Source organism: Loxodonta africana, chromosome 16 (genome assembly GCF_030014295.1).
Source record: "Loxodonta africana isolate mLoxAfr1 chromosome 16, mLoxAfr1.hap2, whole genome shotgun sequence".
NCBI classification, from domain to species: domain Eukaryota; kingdom Metazoa; phylum Chordata; class Mammalia; order Proboscidea; family Elephantidae; genus Loxodonta; species Loxodonta africana.
The window spans coordinates 20,562,327-20,589,404 of NC_087357.1; the positions used below are offsets into that span (position 1 = coordinate 20,562,327).

Sequence of the window (27,078 nt, forward strand, 5' to 3'; positions counted from 1 at the left end):
CACCCATGGGGCTGCCATGGGTCAGAGCCAACTTGATGCCAGCTGGATTTATGATTACTCTTAGGGCTAAATAAAAGTGTTAATACACTTGCCCTAAATTTCCTCCAGGCTACTCCAGGTACCACGATCTGCTGTTTCTTCTCATTTAGCTTCCTGATCCGCCCGTGGAGCAGAACGGGCAGGTATTAGAATTCCCCATGAAACGTGGGAAAAACACAGAAGTACAAAGAAGCCAGGGGATTTACCCAGCTTCTTCACACTGAACTCTGTGGCCTCCCTGCGTTCATTTTTTTATTACTGAATGACGTCGCCCAGTGACACTGCATCGTTCTTATTTCATGTGTTGTACAGATAACACAGAACTGACAATGGGCAAATTTTTAAAATCACCCAGGTCCTCCCGCCCTATCCCTCATTTTGATTTCTCCATGCTGGGTCTATCCGCAGATGTAATTGTGTTTTTTTCCCTACCAGTCTGTCTTCAGGAGTTTGTGGAGTTGCAGACTAGTCCTCAGAGTTTTAGTTGATGACGGTTGCATGGTGTGCTCCTGACTGGACAAAGCCTTGCTTTACTTACCCAGTTCCCTTCTGCTGACTGTTGAATAGCATTTGAATGCATGTAACCTTCCCTCTCTTGCTTTTTTTTTTTTTACAAACTAGTTGCCTAGGAAAAACTCCCAGGACAGGGACTACTGGGTCAAAGGGCACGAGTGTTTTTATGGCTCTTGAAACAACAGGCTACCCGACTGCTTTCTGAGAGGCTCCTGTTAATTTATGTTGCCACCAGCAACAGGGGAATTCAGGGTCCCCCACTGGGTAGCATTTTAAAATCGTTGCTTAGTTAATAGGTATAAAATTATCAACTGTGCGGCTTTTTTTTTAAGCCATGAATGGGAGTTGCACCCCAACACTTTTAAAGAAACCTGGTGTTAAAATATTTAAAGTGTTATTTTTAGAAATCCTACAACACATTTTTATCAGCACTGGAGCTAGAAGAACTACTGCAGTGGTCTCATTCGGTTTCCCTATATTCTAATTCACATGCGGTTCTGTTTGCTTAGTACGCAGGAACCTAGCTGTGCAGGTGGAAGGGGCTCTCAGAAGGGAAGATTAGGGGGATCTATGAGGCTGTCTCTTTTCTGAAGGGGGTCATGTGGAGGAAAGGAGAGTATCATTCCCCCTTATTTGGGGGACCCCTGTGTAGAAGTCACAGGGTGGGAGCTTGTGGGCCCATTTTGTTAGGACTGCCCAGTAATGAAATGTCCAGCATTCGAGAGGTAGTGAGCTCCCCATCCACGGGGAATTCAAGCAGAGGCTGGAGCAGCATTAAGATTGCTATAGACTGGATCCCTGGTCTGTAGGGATCCCTGAGGTCCTCTTCTTCAGGTCCTGCTTTTCAGTGTTGTTGGATTTTTCCCCCTCAGGTAGGTAGTTTTGTTGGCCTTGAATAAACAGAGCAGCGAGGCCTGCAGCACAGAGTTTTGGAGTTCTTTCAAAACAAAACAAAAATGTGAGGTCGGCTTACTGCCACAGGTAAGGGTGTAAGGAGAAACAGGGCAAAAGGAGCTAAGTTTGTGTTGGGAGGGGTTGAGCAGGGAGGGGCAGATTCTATGGAGGATGAAAGACTGGATTTTAAAAAAGGGATATGACTACAAGGGGAGTACTTAGGGGCTGGAAGGTGGCCTCCTTCCTGAGAACGCTGTTTCCTGCTGTGGTTTACTTAGCCTTGTATTTCTGAGGGGTCACAGTCCTGTCTCCCCTCTGTCTGAGAGAACCAGGCCCTGCTGGCTGGGAGGCTGTTGGAGGAGTGCCATGTGTGCAGCTCAAGGCTCTGGTGGTGTTCTCTTTCTCCTGGTCCCTCAGAATAACAGAATTGCACAGAATAATCTAGAAAGATTCCCCACCCAAACCGCTTCATCCCTCAGTCGAGGAAACGGAGGCCCCAAGTAGAATTGGCCTTCTTAAGAGCAAACAGCCTTTGTGGCATGCCTTGTCAGGGGTTTCTGTGAAGTCTACGATGACAGGATTTGAGGAGGAAGAGGGAAAAGTCTTGGTTTTCGGTTATTTGTGTGTGTGATCAGAGGTCGCTTCTGAGAGGCTTCTCTGAGGGTGTTGGAGCAGGAAGACCTGCTGGGGTCTGTGGTTGGTGGCCGAGAGGCTGGTTCAAGGGCACAAGAGGCAAGTGAGTTGAGGCCTGAGACCTGCTGCCTACTGCCTGCTGCCCTCCTGAATGAAGCTCATTGAGGAACATTCTCCCTGGCGGGGCTGTGACCGAGCTGGCGGGGCTGTGACCGAGCTGGTCTTCCTTACAGAGGACGGAGAGGCCGTGAGCAGCTCCTACGAGTCCTACGATGAAGAGGAAAGCAGTAAGGGCAAGTCAGCCCCCTACCAGTGGCCCTCCCCCGAGGCCAGCATCGAGCTGATGCGTGACGCCCGCATCTGTGCCTTCCTGTGGCGCAAGAAGTGGCTGGGGCAGTGGGCCAAGCAGCTCTGTGTCATCAAGGACACCAGACTCCTGGTCAGTCAGCCTCATGTTGTGTTCTGTCTTCTCTCCTTGGAGGGGGGCAGTAGTGGAGGGGCCATGGGTGGGAAGGGAGGGTCCCAAATGACAGCAATTTGGAACCTTTTTATATCAGGATGTCTTAATGTCTCCTTAACTGGAAATTATTTGCAGGATTTTGTAGGTATAGGTGAATGTGCTCTTTCATAATTAGAAATTTCTAGTAGTTTTTATTCAGACTCTCAAAGGAAGCTGTGATTCCTCCTCCATCCCATCCACATTAAAAAAATTTTTTTTATTGCGATAAATATATGTGATACAAAAAAAAAAAATCGCCATTTCAACATTTTTACATGACAATTTGATGACATTAACTGCATTTATCATATTGTTCAACCATCACCCGTATCTGTTTGCTGGATTTTCCCATCGCCCTTAGCAGAAGTTCAGTGCCCCCTAAGCCATGAGGCTGCTGCTTTCCCAGGCCAGCTCCCAGCCCCGATTCTGGCTTTTGGTTTCATCTGTGCTATATGAAAATCATATGCATTTTTTCAGAAGTTGCGATATTTTTAATTACTGATATAAGATAAAACCCAAAAAGAAATCAGAAGATAGCACTCTGAGCACAGTCCTATTTCAGGTTATATTAAGATTTGGTTTTATGTCCTCATTTAAAGTTGAATATGGAATTGTTATAAACTCCTTTTTTTCACTGGTTACAGTGTGCCCTGCTCAGGCCAAATGCTGTAAGGGTCCTTGGTTTACAAATGAGAAACTCAGGTGCAAAGAAAGTACTTTCTTTGGTTGAGAGGAGAGGCCCTTCCTTTCTGTCCTAACACACCATCTTCTAACTAAGCAAATAATAAGCTTAGTTTTCACTCCTTATGGATCCCTTACTGGGGAAGCTCAGCAAGAAATGAATGCCCAGAGGTGGAAAAATGTTACAAGTTAGGTCCACCTCTGGTAAGTGACAGCTGCTTACAGAGGGCACATTTGAGGAACCACCCCAGGCCTGGAGCGAGGTTTGAGTGGTTTAAATAAGCAAAGGCCTGAAGCATCCCTGGCTGAGGCTGGTGAGAAGGAGGCTTCGGGGAGAGGCCACCATCTGCTTCATCCCTCTGGTGTTGAAAATAAGAGTTGCTGATGTTTGAAGTTAAACCTCTGGGCTTGCTGTCGAGTGTCCAGCCTTTTGGCTTCGTTGGGTAAAGCTGGACTCTTGGTGAGTCCTGCAGTGCCCAGAGGCCTCTCCTTTGCAGACCCTGGTTAGACCTGGCAACCGGGTGTCTCTTCGCTTTTCTTCCAGTGCTACAAATCTTCCAAGGACCACAGCCCACAGCTGGACGTGAACTTGCTGGGCAGCAGCGTTGTCCACAAGGAGAAGCAAGTGCGGAAGAAGGAGCACAAGCTGAAGATCACGCCGATGAACGCCGACGTGATCGTGCTGGGCCTGCAGAGCAAAGACCAGGCTGAGCAGTGGCTCCGGGTGAGGGGCACGCCATGCCACGGGGGTGGTGGGACTTGTTCCCCCCTGGGATTCTGAGTTCTGGCCCCCAGCTCTCCTATACCCTGTTACTGTTGATTCTGACTCACGGCGACCCCACGTGCGTAGGGTAGAGCTCTGTACCATAGACTTTGCGATGGCTGGTTTTGCAGATGTAGATTGCCAGGCTTGTCTTCTGAGGCATGTCTCGGTGGATTTGAACCACCAACCTTTTGGTTAGCAGCCAAGTGCACTAACCATTTGTACTACCTGCCAGCTATCATAAATCTAGCTTTTTCAAAAGGGACGGATGGTGTTGCCAAAGGTAAAGTGTCTATGATCCTTCAAATTCTGGGGGCTTCCTGTACTAAGTGGTAGCAATCTGCTTTATGGAAATCAGGGACAGCACTCTGCTGCTGGGTCTGACTCCTTCTCAGTCACTAGGACTTGGACTCTCGGTGAAAAAATCCATTTGCCTTCCTAGCCTCTACTGAGGTGTCGTCATTCTCCTTATTAGGAGGAGAGTGGACAACATTACTTCTACTTGTTAAGTACTTGCCATGGGCTTTTAGCAAATTTAATCCACCTTGTCACACTAGAAACCCTGGTGACGTGGTTAAGAGCTACGGATGCTAACCAAAAAGGTGGGCAGTTCGAATCTACCAGGTGCTCCTTGGAAACCCTATGGGGCAGTTTTACTCTGTCCTGCAGGGTCACAATGAGTTGGAATCGACTCAACGGCAACCGGTTTGGTTTTTTGGTTTAATCACACTAGGGGTTGATGCCAGTGTCCCCGTCTTACAGGAGTGGAGGGTAAGGCTCAGAGGGAGGAGGTGACTTGCTCAAGGTCACCTGGCAAGTGAGTTGAGTTTCAAACCCAGCACTGTCTGACCACAAGTCCTGTGCTTTGAACCACAAGTGCACAGGGTGATGATGAAGCGTCTGGGGAGGGAGCTTGCAGGCCACATATTAGAGATGAGCTTGATAATTCAAGAAGGTATGAGGTTTGCACCAAGATGGTTCCAGAGGAGCCTCCATATCCACCATGGGGAGGCCACCGAGGGCCAGAGGAGCCTTTTCCCTCCTTCCCACTGCCCCCTCCACCATCACCACCACATTGATGCCTTTCCAGTGTAGGAGCCTTGTACCTACTGTCTTAGTCATCTAGTGCTGCCAGAACAGAGATACCACAAGCGGATGGCTTTAACAAAGAGAAATTTATTTTCTCAGTCTAGTAGGTTACAAGTCCAAATTCAGGGCGTCAGCTTCAGGGGAAGGCTTTCTTTTTCTGTCAGCTCTGGAGAAAGGTACTTGTCCTCAATCTTCCCCTGGTCAAGGAGCTTCTCAGGCACAGGGACCCTGTGTCCAAAGGATGCACTCTGCTCCTGGTGCTGCTTTCGTCGTGGTATGAGGTCCCCAACTCTCTGCTTGCTTCCCTTTTATCTCTTTTGAGATAAAAGGTGGTGCAGGCCACACCCCAGGGAAACTCCCTTTACACTGGATCAGGGAGGTGACCTGAGTAAGGGTGGTGTTACAATCCCACCCTAATCCTCTCAACATAAAATTACAATCACAAAATGGAGGACAACCACACAATACTGGGAACCATGGCCTAACCAAGTTGACCATATTTTTGGATTGTACGCAATTCAACCCATGACACCTACCCTCACCCCCATCCATTGCCTCGGCTAAACATAGCCACCTTGGTGAGCCCATCAGCCCTGGAATTGTAACACACCTGCACTGCCTGATTAAAGCATGACTGAAGATGGACCTGCTGAGGAGCTAGCTCCTTCTGAAGGTTAAGCCCCTCAGTTTGGGGGCTGGGAGTGGCTTCTGTGAACCTACTAAATGTTCTGAGAATACCTGGCCCAGGTTGTCTCAGCGCCAAGCTTCTGGTAGGAGTAGGACAGGCATTTCAGTTCTTACTGCAAATTTCCCAGGTGACTGAGGACAAGAAAACTTACCACACTACATATTTGTGGTCCACAGATCTCTGTGGGGGAGGTCCTGAGAGAATATTGGCTCTGGAAGGCCTGTTGTTGTTGTTGGATGCTGTTGATTTTTTGCTTCCAACTCTTAGCAAGCCCATGTGACAGAGTAGAACTGCCCCGCAGGGTTTTCTAACCTATAATTTTTATGGAAGCAGATCGCCAGATCTTGCTCCTGCAGAGCTACAGGGTAATTTCGAACCACCAGCCTTCCAGTTAGCAGCCAAGCAGTTAACCATTGTGCCACCAGGGCTCCTTTTCTGGAAGGCCTAACCTGGGCATTTAAGAGCATGAGCTTTAGGTTCGAATCCTGACTCCACCCCTTTTTAGCTGAGTGGCCTTAGGTTGGTTACTGTTAAAGAATGGTGTGAGGGCAGTGTCTGAGCTCCTCCAACCCTGCAAGTGGGGAGGAGAAGCAGGATCAGCAGCCTAAGGCTGATTCCTATGAGGCAGAGGTCAGACATGCCTTCTCTCTCCACGCCTTCTCTCTCCGCCATCTTTACCAACTCTGACATCAACCATCCCTCCCATGGCACTCCACTTCTCTGCTGGGTTCGATAATTCATTGCAATGGCCACACAGAACTCAAAGACCAGGTTGACAATTAGGGGTTTATTAGGGAAGTAACAGTTAAAATGCAGGCTCAGGAACACTCAGGATACAGTTCTTCCATCGGGACAGCCTTTCCCTGGCTGTGTTCACAGGCATGCCTCTCCCTGGCCCTCAGTCTCTGCCCAAAGGTACCCAGCTTTCTCTCTCAGTGGGCTGGGAAGCCTACTGTGCCATCTTCTCCTGGCAGGTGTCTGCTGCTGGGTCTCTCCTTCCTTAGCGGTGGGCTCTTTGCTCTGGAATCGGTTCTCTTTTAAGGCAAAACTGACCAATCCCCTTAGTAGGCCACAATTACCCTATCACAGAGTCCTGCCCAGCCACCTGGGTGGGAGTTATAAGACCATGCCTAGAACGGCCACACATAAAACTAATTAATCACACTGCAGTCACTTAACACGTATGTAGTGCTTAGCACTGTACTTGGCCTGTGGTGGGTGCTGCATGAAATTTGGCTAGTGCTGATGAGGGCATGGAGGCCCAGGGAAAGCTAGGGGTTTGCCCTGAGCTGCAGAGCTAATGAGAACCCAGGGCTCTGGGCTGCTGGTTTGGTTTTTAATTCCTGTCTCTTGCCGAGGTCCTGTCCTGGCTGGCCTGGTCTCCCCCCATCCCTCCTCTCTCACGCCCCTTGTTTCCAGTGCTGTTCCTCTGACTGCTCAGACGCCCATCCTACCCGTGACCCCAGTTTCCCTCCCCAAACTCCCACGCCCTCTTCCGGAGACCCCTGCCCCCACAGGCCCTACCGGTGGTTTCAGACAAGCAAGCTTTCTTTTAGCAGGCCCAGCCTCTGTGCCGGCTGCACAGAGAGACCCTGTTCCTCCCCGCTCTGGTGAACTGCAGAGGTGGCTTGACTGTGCGTGCCTAAGTGCCAGAAGCTGCACACTCTTGCAGTTGGTGGGCTGGTTGGCCTGTTAGGTGGACACTCACCACACCAGTTGTACCAAACCCACCTCCCTTCACAACCCTCAAACAAGTGTAATCGCAGTTGCTGGAACTGAGGGCCAGTTGCTCTGGCCAGCTCTGAGCTTGCTGCACAGGCCCCACCCCCTGAGTATGTGCGGCCTGCAGGAGCCAAGCCCAAAGCCACCGCCCTCCCCACCACAGCGGCCCTGCTGGGCTCCAAGGCCATAGGTAGACCAGGAGGTGGCGGGTGGTTCTCTGTTCCCTGGAAATTGGGCATCTTCTCTCTCCACCCACTCTCCCTGACCTTGGGTCTGGCTCTGCATGCAGGCTAGAAGGGCCCCTCGGGCCTTCGCCTCCCCTGACCCCTCTCCTCTTCCATCAGGTCATCCAGGAGGTGAGCGGCCTGCCTTCGGAGGGCGTGTCTGAGGGAAGCCAGTGTGTCCCAGATACCCAGCGCCTCAGCTGTCAGAAAGTAAGCCTCTCCCCCTCCCGGGAAGAGACTGCAATTCCATTTTTTCTCTGTGAAAAATTCTAAGTGTAAAATTGGGTGCTCTGTTTTTGCATTTCAGCCCAATGAACAAGAAACATGGAATGCTTGGATTAAGGATGTTAGCTTGGCAGGAAAATGGGTAAAACAGATACAGACCTAAATTGTTTTCTTGCCGGGGGCTGGGGAGAGCTTCATGGGAACAAAAGTGGCTTTGGCCCACATGCCAAAGCAGGAAGATTTACTTTATGAAGCTGTTCTTCCCACTTACTCCCCAGTCAAGTGTCCAGGGGAACTGTCTCAGTGTTGATCCTAGTCAAAGGGCTCTAATGCTCATTGGCCTGGAGCTTTGGAGAACTCAGCATAAGGGACAAGGTGGAAGAAGTTGGGTTGGATGCTGGCCGAAGGACCCATCACTCATGGGGTCACATTCCACATTCCGGGTCCCTGCAGGTCAGTATCCGGAAGCCTGGGCTTACACAGAGCAGCCAGAGAGTCGCTGGGCTTCATCTTGGGGTCCCCAACCCTGGCAAGGAGGAAAGCAAGAGGGTATGGAGAGGGCTTGGGCTGAGTGCCGGCCCTTTGTTCTTGGAAAGCACAGGCCATCCCTCGTGGAGAAACGCCATGGCCCTTCCGGAGGGACTTCAGCTGATGTTTTAGTTGTCTTGTTCATTCCTTGATAACTGACAAGAAACCTAAAGTCAGAATGAAATTGGGGCTCTTTCATGTGGGGGTGGGAAACAAGGTCCCTTCCTAAGGACTTGGTGAGCAGGACTCCCTGGCTGGGCGACTTTAGCCCCTCGACCCTGCCCATAGCTTGTCCCATGGGTTGGGATCCCATCAGCTGGTTTTCCCAGAGGACTGGGGCAGGTGGTGCTCTAGAAGAAGCTTCACTGGAAGATTCCAGATGCTTCAAGTTCTAACAGCAGCAGCTCCTCTTTTCTAGGGGCTCTCTGTAGTCCCCATAGGAACCCTGGGAATGCATACTGGGATGTTATCTCTAGTTTACACGCATTGTGGAGTGGGGCTCTGAGAGGCTCCTAACCTGTGCACCTGCAGGCTGGAGAATGCTTGAGCATTCAAGGTCTGACCCGGTGCAGCACAGTCAGCTCTCAGCAGACTCCTTGTCCCCCATCTCAGGATGCTGGTTCCCAGCTTGACTATGGGAACCACTTCAGTTGGGATGCAGACTTGAATGCACCCTGGGGCTGCCCACCTGCCCATCCCACTGCCACATCGAGGGCCAACTGCCTCATCAGGTTGAGCCGCCATTTTGAGACCTGTAAATGAGGATGGGTGGTAGCTTGAAGAGGGGATGGTGCTCTGGGATAGAGCAGGGAGCTTCAGGAGGGGGTGGGAAAAGCAGGTGGAGATGCTGCTCTCAGGTCCTGTGGGAAGCTTAGCCAATGACAAGCTTCCAGTAACCTGGACTTTTGCTTTCCAGGTGGCAGGCACAGGGGGTGGTCACGTTGACTCTGGCCTCCACCAAGAGCCATCTACTATTTTTTCCCAAATCAGAGTCTCCAAGGTAACCATTTCCAGCCAGTGATCACTCCACTGTTTTTCTTCCACAGCTGGAGATCGCTGAGAAGTACCTGCCAGCCTCTGAGTATGGAGGCTGCATAGATGGACACCCTGAGGTCCCAGAGACCAAAGATGGTAACAATACTTCTGTCCGAGTCTCATGGTCAGGGAAGAGTGTGATATCCCTGGGTGTGAAACTGATCTGTTCAGCTCAACTACAGCAAGTTTCAGCACCTGACTCTAACCTAGCCTCCAATTATAAGCTATAGGTAATCCACCACTGCCAGTTGCCATCAAGGCGACTCTGACTCACGGAGACCTCATGCGTGTCAGAGTAGAACTGTGCTCTGTAGGGTTTTCAGTGGCTGATTTTTTGGAAGTAGATCATCAGGCCTTTCCTCTGAGGTATCTCTGGGGGGACTCAAACCTCCAATCTTTTGGTTAGCAGCCGAGTACATTAACTGTCTGCACCATCTTGGATTCCTCTCAAGCTAATGGAACCAAGAAAAAGAAGTGACCAAATTGAAATTACATGTCACAAAATGTTGGGGATAGAATATTCTTTTATTTCTTTTTACTAATCCCCTTTGAAATCTTTTAACCACAACAGTTCATAAAGATTCTCAAGTGCTTCCATATTCTGTGTCTGTGTATGTCTTGTGAGTGTGTTAGTGACACACTTTAGAGAGATACCTGACTGGCCTGTGGAACCTAGATTGAGGAGCAAAAGACATGTGTGAACATGCATGTGTGTGTGCAGGGGCAGGTATAGTGGGAACGAGTCTGCTATTTTTTTCACCTTCCGGAAAGGGCATGTTGGTGGGCTGTGGGCAATGATGACTGATCCTCCCTCTTCTTGACAGTCAAGAAGAAATGTTCTGCTGGTCTCAAGCTGAGCAATCTAATGAACCTGGGCAGGAAGAAGTCCACAACGCTGGAGCCTCCAGAGAGGTCCCTCGAGACATCCAGTAAGAATCACAGCCACCTCCAGGCAAGCGAGCTCAGATGGCCAGGGCAGAGGGTTAGGTGTAGTTTTAAACCTCTCCAGGAACAGAAAGCCTGTGGCCCTCAGGTGTCTGTTTCTCTTCACTGCAGGTGGTTCTCTATGCCTAGTCAGACTCTCTCTTGCTGCAACGCTTGATCCTTTGTGGAGGTGAAGGGTAACTGGTATCCTCCTAATGTGTTTTTGAAAATTGTGTTCATTTGATCAGTGCTTATGGAGCATGGCGGGTACAGGGTCAGGCACCATGGAAAAGGGGACCTAGCAGATGGAGGACATAGTCCCGAGAGCTTACACCCCAGGAGAAATGATGGCTTCATACCATAACTACACCCTGTGCCATCTTAGGAGTTATAAAAACTCAGGGACAGAAAGAACCTTTCCTGCTTTGTGGTCAGACGTGGCTTTGTGGGGAGGGATGGCTTCATGCACGCAAGCCTTGAAGGGTAGGTGGGAGCTCAATGAGTTGGGATGATGCTGTGGGCAGGAGCAAAGATTCTGCGATGGGGACAGGTGAAACTCATTATGGTCCACCCTGAAGCCTTCTCCTCTTCCTCATGGAACTCATGTCTTATCCTTGGGCTTGTTCCTGAGTTGCAGTTAAGTTCTGTTTTGTGAGGCTGGTGGGGTAGTAGGGCAGCAGATGGGGCCTTACCTTTAGTGCCTCCTGCTCCTCCAGCCCAACTCTGCCAGCCCATGCAGCCTCAGAGGGCACCATGCTTGGCATCAGGGCCTGGTCCCAGTGAGTCATTGTTTGGGAGCTGTGGCTGGGCTATTGCTGGAAGTCTACTCAGCAGCTAAGCATGCCCCTGTCCCCTGTGGCAGTGGGGAGGGTGGGAGAATGTTCTCCTTCCCAGGACCCAGTACTTTGATCTGAGTACCCAGCCTCTCTTGACCCAGAGTTGCCCATGGTCCTGAGAATGGTGATGGCATGTAGCCTGGAAGAGCCAGCATCGCTAGGACCTGGTCCCTAACTTCTTCCGCTTTGCAATGGCGATGTGATGTGAATGGGGCTCTGAGAAGTTTGCGGTCCCTACTGTGTCCTCTGTGAGGCTGGGTGGGAAGGTGGCTGAGCATTTTCACCCTGCAGCACGGGTCTGTTAATCTGGGCTGAGAGTCAGAGCCACTGCCAGTCCCTCAGGATGGAGAATGTTTCCACTTTCTAAGAACTAGTGCCCATGAGAAGGTGAGGAGCCTGGGCAATCTCAACCCACTGCACACTCTTCTCATCTTTGTGCCCTGGGCACCTGGTGTCAGCTCTGTAATGTCCAACAGATGGGGGAGAGGACTTGTCTTCTCCTGGCAGCTGAGCCTGACATAAAACCACTTGAGAGCAGTACAGGATTGCCTGAGGGTGTACCCGGGTGCTGGCAGCCTCTGAGCAGAGAAGGGGGCCCTGAGGAAGTGGCGATACTCTGGCAGAGGGCCTGCCCTTGAGGAGCTCTTGTGTCCTTTGGGGAGAAAGACATGGAGACAGGAACCAAGTGTACTAAAGACAGGCTGAACAAGGAACGCAGGAGGGAGGGCCCTAGGCTAGCAGAAGCTGGGAGGAGAATGAAGAGTTTGCCATGGGGAGAACCCTGCAGGCTGAGACTGAGGAGCCCAGGAATGGAAAGGCTTTTAGGGATGAGGAAACTATGTGTGGAGGCAACAGGATCAAGTCTGCAGCAAGGAGCCTCAGGCCAGGGTGAGCTTCCTGCCATGGCGGTCTTAGGGACAAGAGATACGGGGGGCTGCTGTAGGGCTGTGGCAGTTAGAGCCGTGAAGATGAGGTCTAGAGTCGGAGGAGCCCCTGGCCTGTACACCCGTGGGGTCCGGTCTAAATGGAGACCACACTCACTTCTCTCTGGAGACCCCTTGTCCTAAAGCCAGCACAGCTCTGTGCTGCCACCTTCCAGGGGTCCAGCTGCTTCACAAAGACGTGCCCTGAGATTCCTAGGGGGTCCTCAGGAGGCACAACAGTGGCACCAGCCTGGATACCCTCCTGCAGCTGAGTCTCCACCTGCAGGTTACCTGAATGTCCTCGTGAACAGCCAGTGGAAATCACGCTGGTGCGCCGTCAAGGACAGTCACCTGCACTTTTACCAGGACAGGAACCGGAGCAAGGCTGCCCAGCAGCCCCTCAGCCTGGTGGGCTGCGAGGTGGTCCCAGACCCAAGCCCGGACCACCTCTATTCCTTCCGCATCCTCCACAATGGGGAGGAGCTGGCCAAACTCGAGGTACTGGCAGCCTGTGGGGCAGACGGGCGGGACTGCCAGAGCACTGGGGGGGCGGGGCATGGCTGTTCGCTGCAAGCCCAGAGGACTGCATCCTACAAGGGGTGACGGGCATTGCTGCATGCTATTTTTACTTGCTGTTGCCTGAGATTGTTTGCATTTTTTACATTTTCCATTCCCTTTCTGACCTCAGGGTGGTTGTGTTTTAGGCGAGGGACAATGAGCTACTTCCTGCACTTGGGGCGGGAGGAATATTTATAACTCACTGAGCTGCCTGGAAAAGGCTGCTGGGGAGTCAGAGAGGGCCTCATTTTGTGCATCAGCAGGCGGGAGCCTCAATGCCCTGGTGATAAAGATGATGCCTGTTAGCACTTATCTGGGGAGGAATTACGTTTGTGATACAATGATACTTCTCCCACTCCCCACCCTCTGTTTGATGTGATGTTACATTTCCGGAAATAAGAAATGACACTGCTTTGCATGGAGCTGGGGCAGGCCGGATCCTTGAGCTACACTGGCATAAACACATGCTCGGTTTCACTCCCGTTCCCCTCTTCATCCAAATTGTGCTCCGGTGCTGCCCTCTGGTGGTTAAAAGAGCTGCATTACAATTGTTTCAGGCCCTCAGCAAGCTTGTATTCGGTGTCTACATGAATATGATATGATGAACAAGACAGATATGGTCCCTGCCCTCAGGGAACTTGCATTCTAGTGTGAACGTGAGATGTTATTCAACTCAATTACTTACTTAAATGCAGTTGCTGGAGAGGGTGCTGTGAATTTGTGTAGAAGTCTACACCCTGGAGGGAGGGAAAGCTAAGGTCCAATCCTAAAAGCAGAAGGAATGAAGTGTTTCACAGGAAAGCAGCAGGCTCACGTTTGGATTTTGAGATGCTTCCTGCAGCTGGATAGATGGGAGGGAAACAAAAAGGGACCATGAGACCCAGTAGGAAGCTGCTGGGGTTAGTCAGGCCAGAGATGGTAGTAGTTGGAACTAGGGGGTGCCCATGAGCGCTGTATTGAGAAACCCAGTTGAAAATAACAGAAAAGGAAGCTAGCTACATGTCAGACTCTTAACCTGTTGCTGCCGCTGTGGCTGAGAGAATGTAGCACAGAGGACTCAAACGATGTTGGCATTTTGGTAGAAGTACCCAATGCATGTATTTGACTAGAATTCGTCGTTCCCTTCGGGAGAAGAACAAGCACCAAATTCCCTGGGATTTAGTTCTTGGTTTGTCAGCTGGCTGACCTGATATTTAAGACATCTTGGCTTTATATCAAAACCACAGACAAAAAATACATTTGAATTTTGTTATTCCTTAGCAGGGGTCCAGGCAGCCTTGTATTCATGGATTAGGGTGATAAGCTGACATGTCATAGTTCATAAGATAGAGGTGCTGACCTAAAAATATATGCAGTTTTAACAGTTCTCCCCAGCCCATTAGTCTTCTAGAAATTAGGTGTATATAAACCACCTGTGACACTTTGGACTAATGTCCACGGTGTCACTGGGGTGAAACCAAGGTATCACTGGTGGCAGGAAGTGTTAATTTGGAGTCACTATAATTTTTTTTATAGGGGATGGAATAGGCTGGTAAAATGAGGGTGCATGGGCCCTCTCAACTGCCTTGCTCGGGGTGGGCCTGGACAGCAGGCAGGGACACCTTGCCCTGCTCATCTCTCTCGATCTCCTTCCCAGGCCAAGTCTTCCGAGGAGATGGGCCACTGGCTGGGCCTCCTGCTGTCTGAGTCAGGCTCTAAGACGGACCCGGAAGAATTCACCTATGACTATGTGGATGCTGACAGGGTTTCCTGTATTGTGACTGCAGCCAAAAACTCACTGCTGTGAGTACTGATGGGCCTTGTGCTTTGCATCCTCATTCCCAGCCATGCTTCCAGACCCAGCACACAGACTGGCCTCTGGCTGTCGCCCACAGCAGGATGGCAGCTGAGACAAGGTTCAGCCCTGTTCAGCAGGAAGGGTCCAAGGCCAAGGACTAGCCCTCAGGGAAACTCAGCTACATCCTTGGCTCTCGTTAGATGCTCTCCAGCTCCTTCTGACATCGTCCTTTAACTGACCTCCCACGTGTCCTTCCTACTGATTCAGCACTTTCCTGTGGGTCCCTCCCTCCATCCCCACCATACCCTGGAGTGAGCAGGGCTGGTATCTCTGCTTTCCAAGGGAGCAGCCTGGGGCTCCCAGAGAACTGTTCCAGGTCAGGGTGGTGGAGCTGGTAGAAGCTGGCTGAGCCGCTGAGGCAGAACCTGCTTTCTTACATACAAAATGCAGAGGGTCTTACATCCCGAGCTACTGCGAGGCTGAAATGAGGATTCTGTTGTTGAGAGGAGATCCTGACAAGGATCAGGGATAAAAAGTGGCAGAAGGACCCTGAGGGGGGAGGGCAGGGGAGACTTGTTTTTTTATTCTGGGAGAGAAATCTGGAACCAAGAGTTCTAATAAGAAGGCGGCATTAGAGGGAGGAGATCCCCCAGATAAATGAGGTAGGCGTTAGTTCCCAGGTCTCACGTAGCCTCCAGCTTTCATGGTACTCTCGTTCTGAATCCTTTGGGATGTGGCTTTCCCCACCCTGTCTTGAATCCTTCCCCTTGCTGTGTCTTGCAGACTGATGCAGAGAAAGTTCTCAGAGCCCAACGCGTACATTGACGGCCTGCCCCGCCAGGACCGGCAGGAGGAGCTGTACGATGACGTGGAGATGTCGGAGCTGACTCCAGCGGTAAGGGGGCTGGCCTGCCCTGGCCTGGGGCCAGTGCATCCTCTTCCTGCCAAACCTGCCTCAACGCCAGACACCGTTAGATTGTTCCTGAGCTGCATGGGTTCTGAGCACACCTTCAAGGCCATCTGTGCAGAACCTAGATGAAACAGGCCCTCTTTAAGAGGCTGGGGCTGTGCTATCTGCCTGGCTGGACTTGCGTAGATAAAACAGCTGGTTAACCACCCTGGTCAGTGCTGGGGGTGTGATGTTAGAATTGGGAGCAGTGACACCAATAGTCTTTGAGCCCAAGTTGATAGCTGAGGTGGAATCATTGTACTGATGGCTGCCTCCACTAACTGGGTATTTAACTGCGGTGCTAGGGGCTTCATGCGGATTACCTCTTTTAATCTGAACCCCTTTATGGGGAAGTATTACTCTTTACAGATGAAAATATTTATAAGGAAGTATTACTTTTCTCTTTATAGATAAAAATATAAGGTTCAAGAAAGTGAAGTAAGGTATTTTGGGTCTCCTACCTCCTAGTCGCAAATCTAGGACTTGAACCCCGGCCTTCGGACTCCAGCTCAGCATGGTGGCCCATCCATAGCCATGAGAACAGAGGAGTAGGGAAAGTTCTGACTCTCTCCCCTCTGCAGGTGGACCCTGCTGAGGAAGACACCCAGGGGACAGATGATCCATGCCCAAACGAGCCTGACCGAGTATACCTGGACCTCACACCCGTCAAGTCGTTCCTCCACAGCTCTGGCAGCGTGCAAGCCCGGGCCTCCTCTCCATCCTTGCCCCACCTGGATGACCTGGCTGAGGCCTTCCCTGTGGACCCAGGCCCCACCCCAGACGAGCCCTGTGTAAAGGCTGCAGAGACCCCTGAGGAGCAGGTACAGGCCGTCCCCCAGTGGAGTCCAGAGCCTGAGGAGCCTTGCCTGAGAATCACCACCGTCAAAATCCAGACCGAACAGCAGAAAATCTCCTTCCCCCAGAGCTGCCCTGACACAGTGACCCTGACTCCTGCTGCCGGGGCCAGCCCACCCGGGAAGGACAGGCTTCGGGCCACCAGTGCAGGTGCTTGTCCTAAACAAAAAGAGCCTCACAGATGAGGAGAGGGAGCTCAGAGAGTTGAAGGGACTCACCCAAGGTCATTCAGCAAAAGTGTGGGGCCCTGCTTCCTTTCCTGCCTGTGGGCTGGCCTGGCCTCCCAGCTCTGACCTTCTCAGGGACAGGCCATCCCTAAGGCCAGGGCTGAGCCTGACAACTGGGTTGGGGACAGCCCTTGCGTACCAGCTTAGCTGACTGGGGGAACCTTTACTCTGGGTCTACAGAGATCAAACTGGGCAAGAACAGGACAGAAGCTGAGGTGAAGCGATACACAGAGGAAAAGGAGAGGCTGGAGAAGAAGAAGGAAGAAATCCGGGGACACCTGGCTCAGCTTCGGAAAGAGAAACGGGAGCTGAAAGAGGCCCTGTTAAAGTGTACAGGTAAGGGGCCTCCCAGGCTGCAGGGACCTGGACTTTCTGGAGGAATGATGTACATCTGGGCACCTGTGTTCCACACTGTGAGGCGTAGCCCCTTTAATCTCTGACAGAGGTGGACAGTCCCCTCTACTGCTCTTTATCCCTGCTAATCCTGTTTGCGGGGTTGCTATCCTGTATAGAGAACCCCTATGACCTGATGTTAACAGCGTCAGGAAGCAGCAACAAAAGCCGGTAAAAGAATAAATTTTTGAAAATTACACTTAGACGTATTATACATTTGGCACAAATTAAAACATTAGCTCACTTTTTGATGTAGTGCCAAGGCCTTCTCCTGAGTTCTGGGTCGTCTTTCTTGCATAAAAAACATCATCCTTAGAGTGAACAAAAACTTAGCCACTTGCAAAGATTTCTGAATCCTTCTAGATTATTTTCCAGATCACCCCCCCCCCCCCCCCCCGTCATGCAGTAGCTGCTTTCTAGTAACTTGTCTCTTATGGAGAACCTTTCTGGAGCATTTACCTCGGTTTTTATAGAGCAGTTTTTCATACTTAGTTAATATATAAATTGCAGAGTTGCAGTAACAAGTACAATGGGGCATAGGAAGCCAAACCCGGCTGATGCCTTAAAACGTGGAAGAAGCTTAAAATGTACAAAAAGTCTGAGGGGTGCACACCTTTTTCTTCTTATATAACAGCATTATCGGAACATAATCCACATACCTTGCAATTGACCCATTTAAAATATATAAATCGAATATAGTTTTTAGGTCATTCAATTGTAGAACAGTTTCATCACCCCAAAATGAAACTCTCCTATCCCTAGGCAACCACTTATCTATTTTTCTGTCTCCATGAATTTGTGTGCCCTGGTAGTGCAGTGGTTAAAGTGCTCAACTGCCAACCAAAAGGTCAACAGTCTGAACCTATCAGCTACTCCTTGAGAGAAAGATGTGCCATCTGCTTCCGTAAGGGTTTACAGCCCTGGAAACCCTATAGGGTATCTCTCCTGTGACTTAGGGGGTCACTCTGAGTCAGAATGGACTTGATGGCCGCAGGTTTGGTTTTGAGGGTTCCGTGATCTTGGACGTTACTAGTCATTGCGCAGAGGCAAAGAGGTAGTAGTAGCTGCACTTCTTTCTACTCAGGCAGGACTAAACCCAAAACCCACTGCCGTTGATTCTGACTCATAGTGACCCTATAGGACAGAATAGAGCTGCCCCACAGAGTTTCCAAAGAGTGCCTGGTGGATTCAAACTGCTGACCTTCTGGTTGGTGGCTGTAGCTCTTAATCACTACACCACCAGGGTTTCCCAGCCAGGACTAGAGAGCTGCAAAGCATGCTAATGAGTCTGATCGGAGGGTTCATCGAGAGAGCACTGACCTGGGGCTGCAAGGAAGCAGCCCAGGGTTCCCAACCCGCTCTCTCCTCTGTGGCTGTCCTAGGTAGGAGAAGAGAGAATTTTCAGTATAGCTTGTTCTCCTGGCCAATAAGCCCTCCAGAATCCTAAGCTAATAAGATCATAAGAAAATAATTCTCAAAATACTGATACTGACCGCTAAATTTTTTTTTTAACTCCAACTCCCAAAACCAACAGTAACACATTTTTTCAGCTTTTTCTCCATAAATTTTCCTTAACTGTTGGCCCCATGATATTACTTGTCCTTTGACAAGAACTGATGATTAAATAACATTCCAGAAAATGTGGAAACAGCTCCTGAGGTTTCTGCTTGCGGTTGACTCATGCTCAGGACTGTGTACTAAGCACATGTGGTAGCATCCTTTCCTCTAGCACTAAGCTCCTATGGTGGAATCCCACAGGTCATATTTCTTGGTGCTACAGTACTAACCTGAGAACCTCATGGCTAAGAGGAGAAGCATAATACAGGACTGAGAAGATGGCCACTGCTCCGGTAGGCCTTGGGAAGCCCCAGAGGCACGAGGGTTCTGGGCCTGAAGTGCGGAGGGCAGGTTAGAACAGCCTAGCATCCTCCAAGGATCATTAATAAAGCTTCTTTCATCCTTCCGGTTCTCTCTAAAAATAGCAGATACCAAAACACTTGACAGCCTCTGCGAACCCATCAGAACAAGTATCCTCAGACTCATGCCTTCCTGTGAAGGCAAACTTCTCTTTTCCCAGTCTTCCCCAGCCTTTGTAGAATGCTAATGCAGGACTCGGGATTCGAGGCTGCCCACTGCACCTGGAGAGGTCCATTCCAGCTCTGAGTGTTGGAGCCCGACCTGGGGTCCATACCCACCTGGAGTTTTGCTCCTGGCCAGTAGGGCCTCCTGGCTGTGGCTGAGATGGCATTCTCTGCAGTAGCTTAATTCTCTCCACAGACAAGGGAGCCCTGGCCAGCCTGGAGCAGAAGCTGAAGGGAATTGATGAGGAGTGCAGGACTGAAGAGAGCAGGCGCGTGGACCTGGAGCTGAACATCGTGGAGGTGAAGGACAACCTCAAGAAGGCCGAGGCAGGGCCTGTGACACTGGGTACCACTGTGGATACCACTCACCTGGAGAGTGTGAGCCCCCGAGTGAGTGCGGGAACCGTGGCTCCTCTGGGCAACTTGGAGGACCCTCCTGGATGGGTTGGGGGAGGTGAATCATGTCCTCTTCCCTTTGACTCAGCCCTTGCTCTCCTCCTGTGACCACAGCCCAAAGCTGCCACCCCTATCCCCGTCCCAGACTGTACCCCAGTCAACTCGGCAACAGCGCTCAAGAACAGGCCTCTTTCAGTCATGGTCACAGGCAAAGGCACCGTCCTCCAGAAAGCCAAGGTAAGCTGTCACTCCTGGCCTCCTTCAGGGCCACCAGAATTGTCACCAAGGTAAGGGTCCTTCTTCTGACTTGGGTGGTACCTTGCTGCTTTGGCACCTGCCCTGAGGGCTCCACTCGCAGAAGAACAGTCAGTGGCCTTAGCTTCAGGTGCCTCTGGCTCAGTCTTCAGCACCTGGTTCAGGTGTTCTTAGCAAGAGAACATGTCAGTCCCTAACTACCCACCACTCTGTTAGCAGTAGACTCCAGGGGGGCAGCTGCAATTCAGGGACCAATTATGACTGAATAGTTTTCAAATCAAAAGGTCAGTGATTCCGAAGGACTTCTGCCACTGGCACTAAAATTCAGACAGATGACATGACTTGTCCGAGGCTGCACAGCCAGCTAGGAGTTAAACTAGGAATTAAGGCTATTACTGGGTTTTCCTGTAACGTGAAAGTGTTTAGTCCTTTACTCATTTGTACAATAAAGAACATGCCTGGAGCTGCATCTGTTTTTGGCAAACTCTGCTCCTTCATTTCCATCATGTTTACCTGCTGGAGATGTTTTGAGGCACCTACACTGATGACTGTTAAATCCACAATGGCAATACTTGGCATACGAGCCTCACTGCCATGGCAGACATCACTAGTTGTTTGCAGCACTCTGTGCTACAGCCTCAAAGTCGCCTAATAGGTGCTCTATGCAGCGATGAAAACTTGAATAGAGGTGGCACAGGGATTGAAATATATATGCCATCTCTATTCCTAGCTGCTTCTATGCTTAAAATATATGTGTGTATATATATGTGTCCAAAATATATGTGTGTATATATATGTGTGCATGTTTATATATTTTTTACATTTTTAAATGCATATAAGGGTTGCTACAGAGGAATAACTTTATTTTTCTTTTGCGGGGTGCTGGTATTTAAATGGTACTTTAGGAATGGGAGAAGAAAGGAACGAGTTAGGAAATAAGCTTCATCTGAGGACTATCACATCACTATGGACCTTGGTGACAATCCTGCTTCATTAAAGTCTACGTTAAAGCAGCAACTCTGTGAAAGGGTGCGTCTGTTTAGAAGAAAAAGCAAGGACTGGGGTACTCAGAGGAGGCTTGGTCTTTTCCCAGAGCCAAGGGAAATGATATGACTAAGAGAAAAAGCTTCTTTGGAGACTTAAGTCTATTGGATGGACACGAGAACACTGTTGTGGTTAGGAACGTTCTGGTTCTTCTTTGAAGTTTTCATCAAGTGATTTATCAAGAAGTGAAAAAAGCTTCTGATGTTGAGACTTTGATGGATGAGAAATCAAGGTAGCAGGTCCTTGTCCACTGGTAAGTGGGTCTGCTAACTGAGAACACCTAAACTCCTGACCATCATCTCTTCCCCAATACTTCAGCAGTGTTGAGGGGGAAACTGCCCTTGCTTTCCAGTTTGTTCTCTCCAATATTTGCAGGCCCAACAGCGAGCATCTACAACATGCTTTCTGAGAAACTGTAACCAGGGAAGATATTTGGGACCACACTGAGGCACTGTCCCCACTGGGTCAAGGACTTTTTTTTGTTCCTAGGACAGGACTGAATCAACTAGATAAAATTTTAAGTGATGCTGTATTATATAGAAAAATGTTTAAAATTCTGTAACTTAGAAAAGTGAAAAAATGTCTTTTGAGATTTAACTGACTTTTTCTATCACCATAGAAAAACTTATCCTTTGTTTACCGATTCAGTCCTGTGGCCAGGTCATTTTTCAGGGGAGAGTTACTTTAATGTTCTCCTAGTCCCTGTTTTTCAAGTTGTATTTAATATCTAGGCCCCTCCTAAGAAAAAAGTGGTGAATTTTGGTTAAGATGATCTCATTCTTCTCTTAAAATTGGTAATGCTGGTCTTTGGGCTACCCCTGTCTTTTCCTTGGATGGCATTTTTTTTTTTTAACACAGGTTGAAACATTTCATCTATCATCTCTGCCTCATTTCTGGGAGTTTCGAATCAGAGTTTTCTGAGAACTAAAGGTCTTCTGAGTCTTTCTAATCCCAGGGCATTTACTTCTTTTGTCATAAACACTTGGTGACCCTTTAGCAAGTGGTGAGTTAGATTTTTATAAATAAAATTTTAATTGTATTTTGGGGTTTCCTTGTATTTCATGGAATGGCTTGGCCATTTACACACTGAACTTCAAAATATGCAAAACTACAATGTGGAATCCTAGGAGACTTTAAACCTCCTTAAGTGATGGGTAAGTAGCACAAGCCAAACCCATTGCCACATCGAGTCAACTCTGACTCATAGCGACCCTATAGGACAGAGCAGAACTTCCTCATAGGGTTTCCAAGGCTGTGATCTTTCTCCCATGGAGTGGCTGGTGGGTTCAAACCACTGACCTTTCTGTTAGTAGCCGAGTGCTTAACCAATGAGCCACCAGGGCTCCTTGGTAAGTAGCATAAAAAAAAGAAAAAAAATTTTTTTTTTTTTAAGGCTAAAAGAGGATTTTGGTAGGCTAATTAACACTGTACCTGATACACAGGAAACATCTGCAGAAACTGATCGTATATTAGACTATTGAAAAGTCAGTACTCATGGAAATTAAACACACCCCTAAATAATTCTTGGGGAAAAGAAAATCATCAAATAGTTTGGAGGTTGCCTCTGTGGTAATTAAGGAAGTTCACAGCATGACTGATTTAAAAAAAAGTGACAACTAAAAATTGGCTCACTTTTCAGACAAATGCAATAAAAAGACAGCTTAAGGCAATTGTAAATAAATCAAAAGGAAGACTTCAGTACAGATACCGACAAGATTTTTTAAATTACAAGAAAATACTATGAATACAGCAAGCAGTTTGAGGGCTTATATACCTTCCACTTCATAAAGCTATCATGGCTCTGACACTTTGCTGTAAACACTGCAAAAGAAAAGCCAAGTGTCATTTTTAGACATAGATGAAAAAAGATCTTAAAATGTTGCTAAATGAAACTCATCAGTGTATCTAAAAGATAATGCATCATGACCAAACAGTTTACCTAAGGAGTGCAAAGTTGGTTCAACAACTGAAAATATATTAATGGTAATTTATCATGTTAACAGATTAAATGTGAAAAATCATCACCTACAATGTAGAAAAGGCACAAAAAATCTCAACTCTCATAATAAACAGTAATCTAGGTAGAGAACTAAACATTCTTGACCCAACGAGATAATCTATAGAAAACAACATCTAATGGTGGAAAAAGTACCTTAAAGTAAAGAAGCAGATATGGATAGCTGCTATCACCACTACTTTTAAGAACATTATTCTGAAGGCCCTAAACAATACAAAATGACAAGGAAACAAAGTAGTATAAAATTTCAAAAAAGAGACAAAACTCAGTATTTGTAAATGTTCTCTTTACAAGGGGAATACCTTATTACTGGTATAATTAAAGGAAAAAGGTGAAGACCTTTAAGACATAAGCCCAAGGACCCATAGTTTCTTAAGTCCAAGCAGCTCAAATGGAGCATCCGATTATCAGCACATTCCAGATGGCACAAAGCACGTGCACTATGAAATGACTAAAGGTCATTTATTTAAAGACAGTGGATTCATGTGCTTTCTACACCACCACTGATCAGCATCTGCTAGGCGGCTACATGATCCTGGCCCTGATGTTATCTTCTGCAAAAGACAGTGTAATAACAAATCAAAATACCCCTTGAACACAAATGTTTATCATGACTCAGCACTTGGTATTCCAGACCTTCCCCCGACCCCTTCAACAATTACATGGTGGTACCTCTTTAAGCACTTTTCTTGCAGCAGCCATCCTGAAAGCTCTTAAAGCTATGTGGTAACCTTGAACTTTTGTATAAAATATTACATTAATGTATTTATGTTAATAAAAATTATGATAAAGCCTCTGATTTTATGTCAGAGCTCTACAACGGTTTCTACTGAAAAACCAACTCTAAATACCACAACCAGGGGAAAGAACTGATTCCTAAATCCTGCAGAGGTGACCAAGTACCTTGTTTGCCAGGAAGTATTTCAGATAAGCCTCTTTCTCATATAAGTATACATATTCCCATTCAATAACCAACAGCACGTCTTAAAATGTTCCTTTTAAAACTAGACAAAAAACAAAACAACTTGGACAGCATAAGATAGAGCTATGCTTAAAAAAGCAAAACCCCTATAGGTTTCTTTGTCCCATTTTTTTTTTTTTAATTTTTATTGTGCTTTAAGTGGAAGTTTACAAATCAAGTCAGTCTCTCACATAAAAACCTATATACACCTTGCTACATACTCCCAATTACGCTCCCCCTAATGAGACAGCCCGCTCCCTCCCTCCACTCTCTCTTTTTGTGTCCATTTTGCCAGCTTCTAACCCCCTCTACCCTCTCATCTCCCCCCTGCCCCAGGCAGGAAATGCCAACATAGTTTCAAGTGTCCACCTGATCCAAGAAGCTCACTCCTCACCAGCATCCCTCTCCAACCCATTGTCCAGTCCAATCCATGTCTGAAGAGTTGGCTTTAGGAATGGTTCCTGTCCTGGGCCAACAGAAGGTCTGGGGGCCATGACCACTGGGGTCCTTCTAGTCTCAGTCAGACCATTAAGTCTGGTCTTTTTATGAGAATTTGGGGTCTGCATCCCACTGCTCTCCTGTTCCCTCAGGGGTTCTCTGTTGTGTTCCCTGTCAGGGCAGTCATCTGTTGTAGCCGGGCACCATCTAGTTCTTCTGGTCTCAGGCTGATGTAGTCTCTGGTTCATGTGGCCCTTTCTGTCTCTTGGGCTCGTAATTACCTTGTGTCCTTGGTGTTCTTCATTCTCCTTTGATCCAGGTGGATTGGGACCAATTGATGCATCTCAGATGGCTGCTTGCTGCTAGCGTTTAAGACCCCAGATGCCACTCTTCAAAGTGGGATGCGTAATATTTTCTTAATAGATTTTATTATGCCAGTTGACTTAGATGTCCCCTGAAATCATGGTCCCCAAATCCCTGCCCCTGCTACACTGGCCTTCGAAGCATTTAGTTTATTCACGAAACTTCTTTGCTTTTGTTTAGTCCAGTCGTGCTGACCTCTCCTGTATTGTGTGTGGTCTTTCCCTTCACCTAAAGTAGTTCTTTCTTTGTCCCATTTTTGTCACGTTTAAGAATTCTACTCCTTGCCTCAGTAACAGGAGAGTAAAGGAAAGCATTGACCAAATACCCTGCGATTGACCATTCCTAAGTAAATGCTAAAAGAAGACCCTCCAAGGCAATACTGGATTCCTGACTAATTTTGCATGCCCCTCCTGCCCTTCTCCACATAGTCAAACAAAAAACAGAGTAGAACTGCCCCATAGAGTTTCCAAGGAGTGCCTGGTGGATTCAAACTGCCGACCTTTTGGTTAGCAGCTGTAGCTCTTAACCACTACGTCACCAGTGTTTCCATAGTCAAACAAGCACTGGTTAACTGGTCAACATCCAGTCTGAGGCCTCACCAAGTCTCTTCCACACAGATTAAGTCACCAGAATGTCACAAACGCCATTAAATCCCCCTTTTCAACTAAAAATACATCTAGTTTAAAAAAAAAAATAAAAGGCCTCCAATTTCTGCCTTAAAATGCCATTGCTCCAGTGGCCACATTACACAGTAGTAAATACCATCTGTTAGGCCTGACTGTCCCTACCACATTCTATTTAGTGTTTCTTTTGTAAACAAAGTGAGCCTCAAACAGGCCATCAAATTTCTCTGGCATCTCCAGGTTCTTTTGTTTCTCCTCAGAGGAAAGGTGGCAGATGACACAAGCTTGGTGAAGTGCAAACTAGGTATAGAAAATACGTATAAAAAGAGTTTCAACATCGTCGTTGGTGGGTGACATCAGCTGATGCCACTGTCCGTAAGCAGCAGTGTCCATGGTTGGGACGTCTCCTCTCCCTGGAGAAGCAGCAGGCATGAGCATTCTGGACAGAGTTGGAGGTGGACAAAGAACCCCCACAAGACAGAATGCTCCGCCGAGGGCCGGTGGCTTCAGCGCCCGGGGTACCCAGATTGCAGGAAGGGGTGTAGCTTCGGCCTTTCTACAAGTTCCTGGATGAGCCACGCGTCTTGGGGGCATCTCCTCTCAGGAGCCCTGGGAAAGAAGTGACCTTTGAGGACACAAGTGCCTAAGCCCTTTCCTCAACCAATAAGCCGTCCCTGTCTGCTCGAGGCCCCTGGGTGGCACACACAGTTAGGTGCTTGGCTACTAACCAAAAGATTGGTGGTTTGAATCCACCCAGAGGTGCCTCGGAACAAAGGACCTAGTAATCTGCTTCCAAAGTCACAGCCTTGAAAACCCTATGGAGCACAATTCTACTCTGCACACACACAACTGCCATGACTCAGAGTCAACTCGATGGCAACGGTGGTTTTTTTTTTTTTTTTTTTGGTCCTGCTCTTACCCCACAACCCAATCCCCCCCGCCCCGCCAGGGGAAGAAGCCTGATCACAGACCCTATCTGACTGCCATTCAGATCCATGCTCTGGCCTTAGGAAGCTAGCCTCTGCCCAAGGCTCCAGCTGGAATCGCCATCTGGTTGCTGGCTATTCTTGAACACTCAGCAAGGTCTCTCCCTGAACTCCAGATTTGTGCATTCAACTACCCGCCTCTCCACTTGGACATCCAATGGGTACCTAACCTCCAAAGCTGTGCCTCTGTCTCCGCCCCCCCACATTCCTCCACGCTTCCCCAGCTCAGTGAACAGTGACTTCATTTTGCCAGGTGCTCGGACCAAAATCCTTCTAGCCATGCTGGTGTCTCTCCTTCCCGCACTCCCCATCTGCTCTGTCGGCAAATTCTTTCAGCTTTCCCTTAAGAACAAAAGCTGCTCCAGCCAGCTTTCACCACCTGACCCAAGCCGCTATCACTTCTCACCTGGATGGCTGCAACTGTCATCTTGCCTTTGCCCCCCTGGACTATATTCCCAACATGGTGATCCCGTGAAGGGTAAGTCCATTCATGCCACTCCTCTGTGACAGCTCTCCAGTGGCTCCCATTTGGCTCTGTGCAAACACTGGCCTGTTACCTTTCTGCTTTCATCTCCTGCTCTCTGCAGCTCACTCCACTCCGGCCACACACACAGGCAGCCTCTGCGTGGGGCCCTGGTGCCTGCTTTTCCCTGTTTGCAGTACGCTTCCTCCAGGTACCTTTATGGCTCGTTCCCTGACTACCTTCAGGCCCTCAGTCAAGTTCAGCTCACCACCTACTCACCTCCACATATATCCTTCCCCAGCCAGCCTATCTGAAACTAACTCCCACCCCACACACACCAGCACCTGCTAGTTGCTGGTATTTCTCAAGAGCACTTAGCACCACCTGATCAACATGTCATACTTGCTTTGTTTATTGTCTGTCTCCCCTGCTAGAATGGAAGCTCCGTGATGGCAGAGCTTTTCACTGGTTTATTG

General features: G+C 48.7%; 1 protein-coding gene across 1 annotated transcript in view; it reads left to right on the forward strand.

The window, feature by feature from the left end:
- AFAP1L2 (actin filament associated protein 1 like 2) overlaps positions 1-21,984 on the forward strand; it is a 126,609-nt gene extending 104,625 nt beyond the window's left edge. Inside the window, exons 6-18 of the mRNA XM_023546692.2 lie at positions 2,313-2,518; positions 3,804-3,983; positions 7,866-7,955; positions 9,545-9,629; positions 10,358-10,462; positions 12,503-12,714; positions 14,411-14,556; positions 15,335-15,446; positions 16,082-16,505; positions 16,763-16,918; positions 19,253-19,446; positions 19,567-19,689; positions 20,613-21,984. Coding sequence (XP_023402460.2) covers positions 2,313-2,518; positions 3,804-3,983; positions 7,866-7,955; positions 9,545-9,629; positions 10,358-10,462; positions 12,503-12,714; positions 14,411-14,556; positions 15,335-15,446; positions 16,082-16,505; positions 16,763-16,918; positions 19,253-19,446; positions 19,567-19,689; positions 20,613-20,639 — 2,060 coding nt within the window. The 3' untranslated portion in view covers positions 20,640-21,984. The remainder of the gene's footprint in view (positions 1-2,312; positions 2,519-3,803; positions 3,984-7,865; positions 7,956-9,544; positions 9,630-10,357; positions 10,463-12,502; positions 12,715-14,410; positions 14,557-15,334; positions 15,447-16,081; positions 16,506-16,762; positions 16,919-19,252; positions 19,447-19,566; positions 19,690-20,612) is intronic.
- The last annotated feature ends 5,094 nt before the right edge of the window (positions 21,985-27,078 follow it).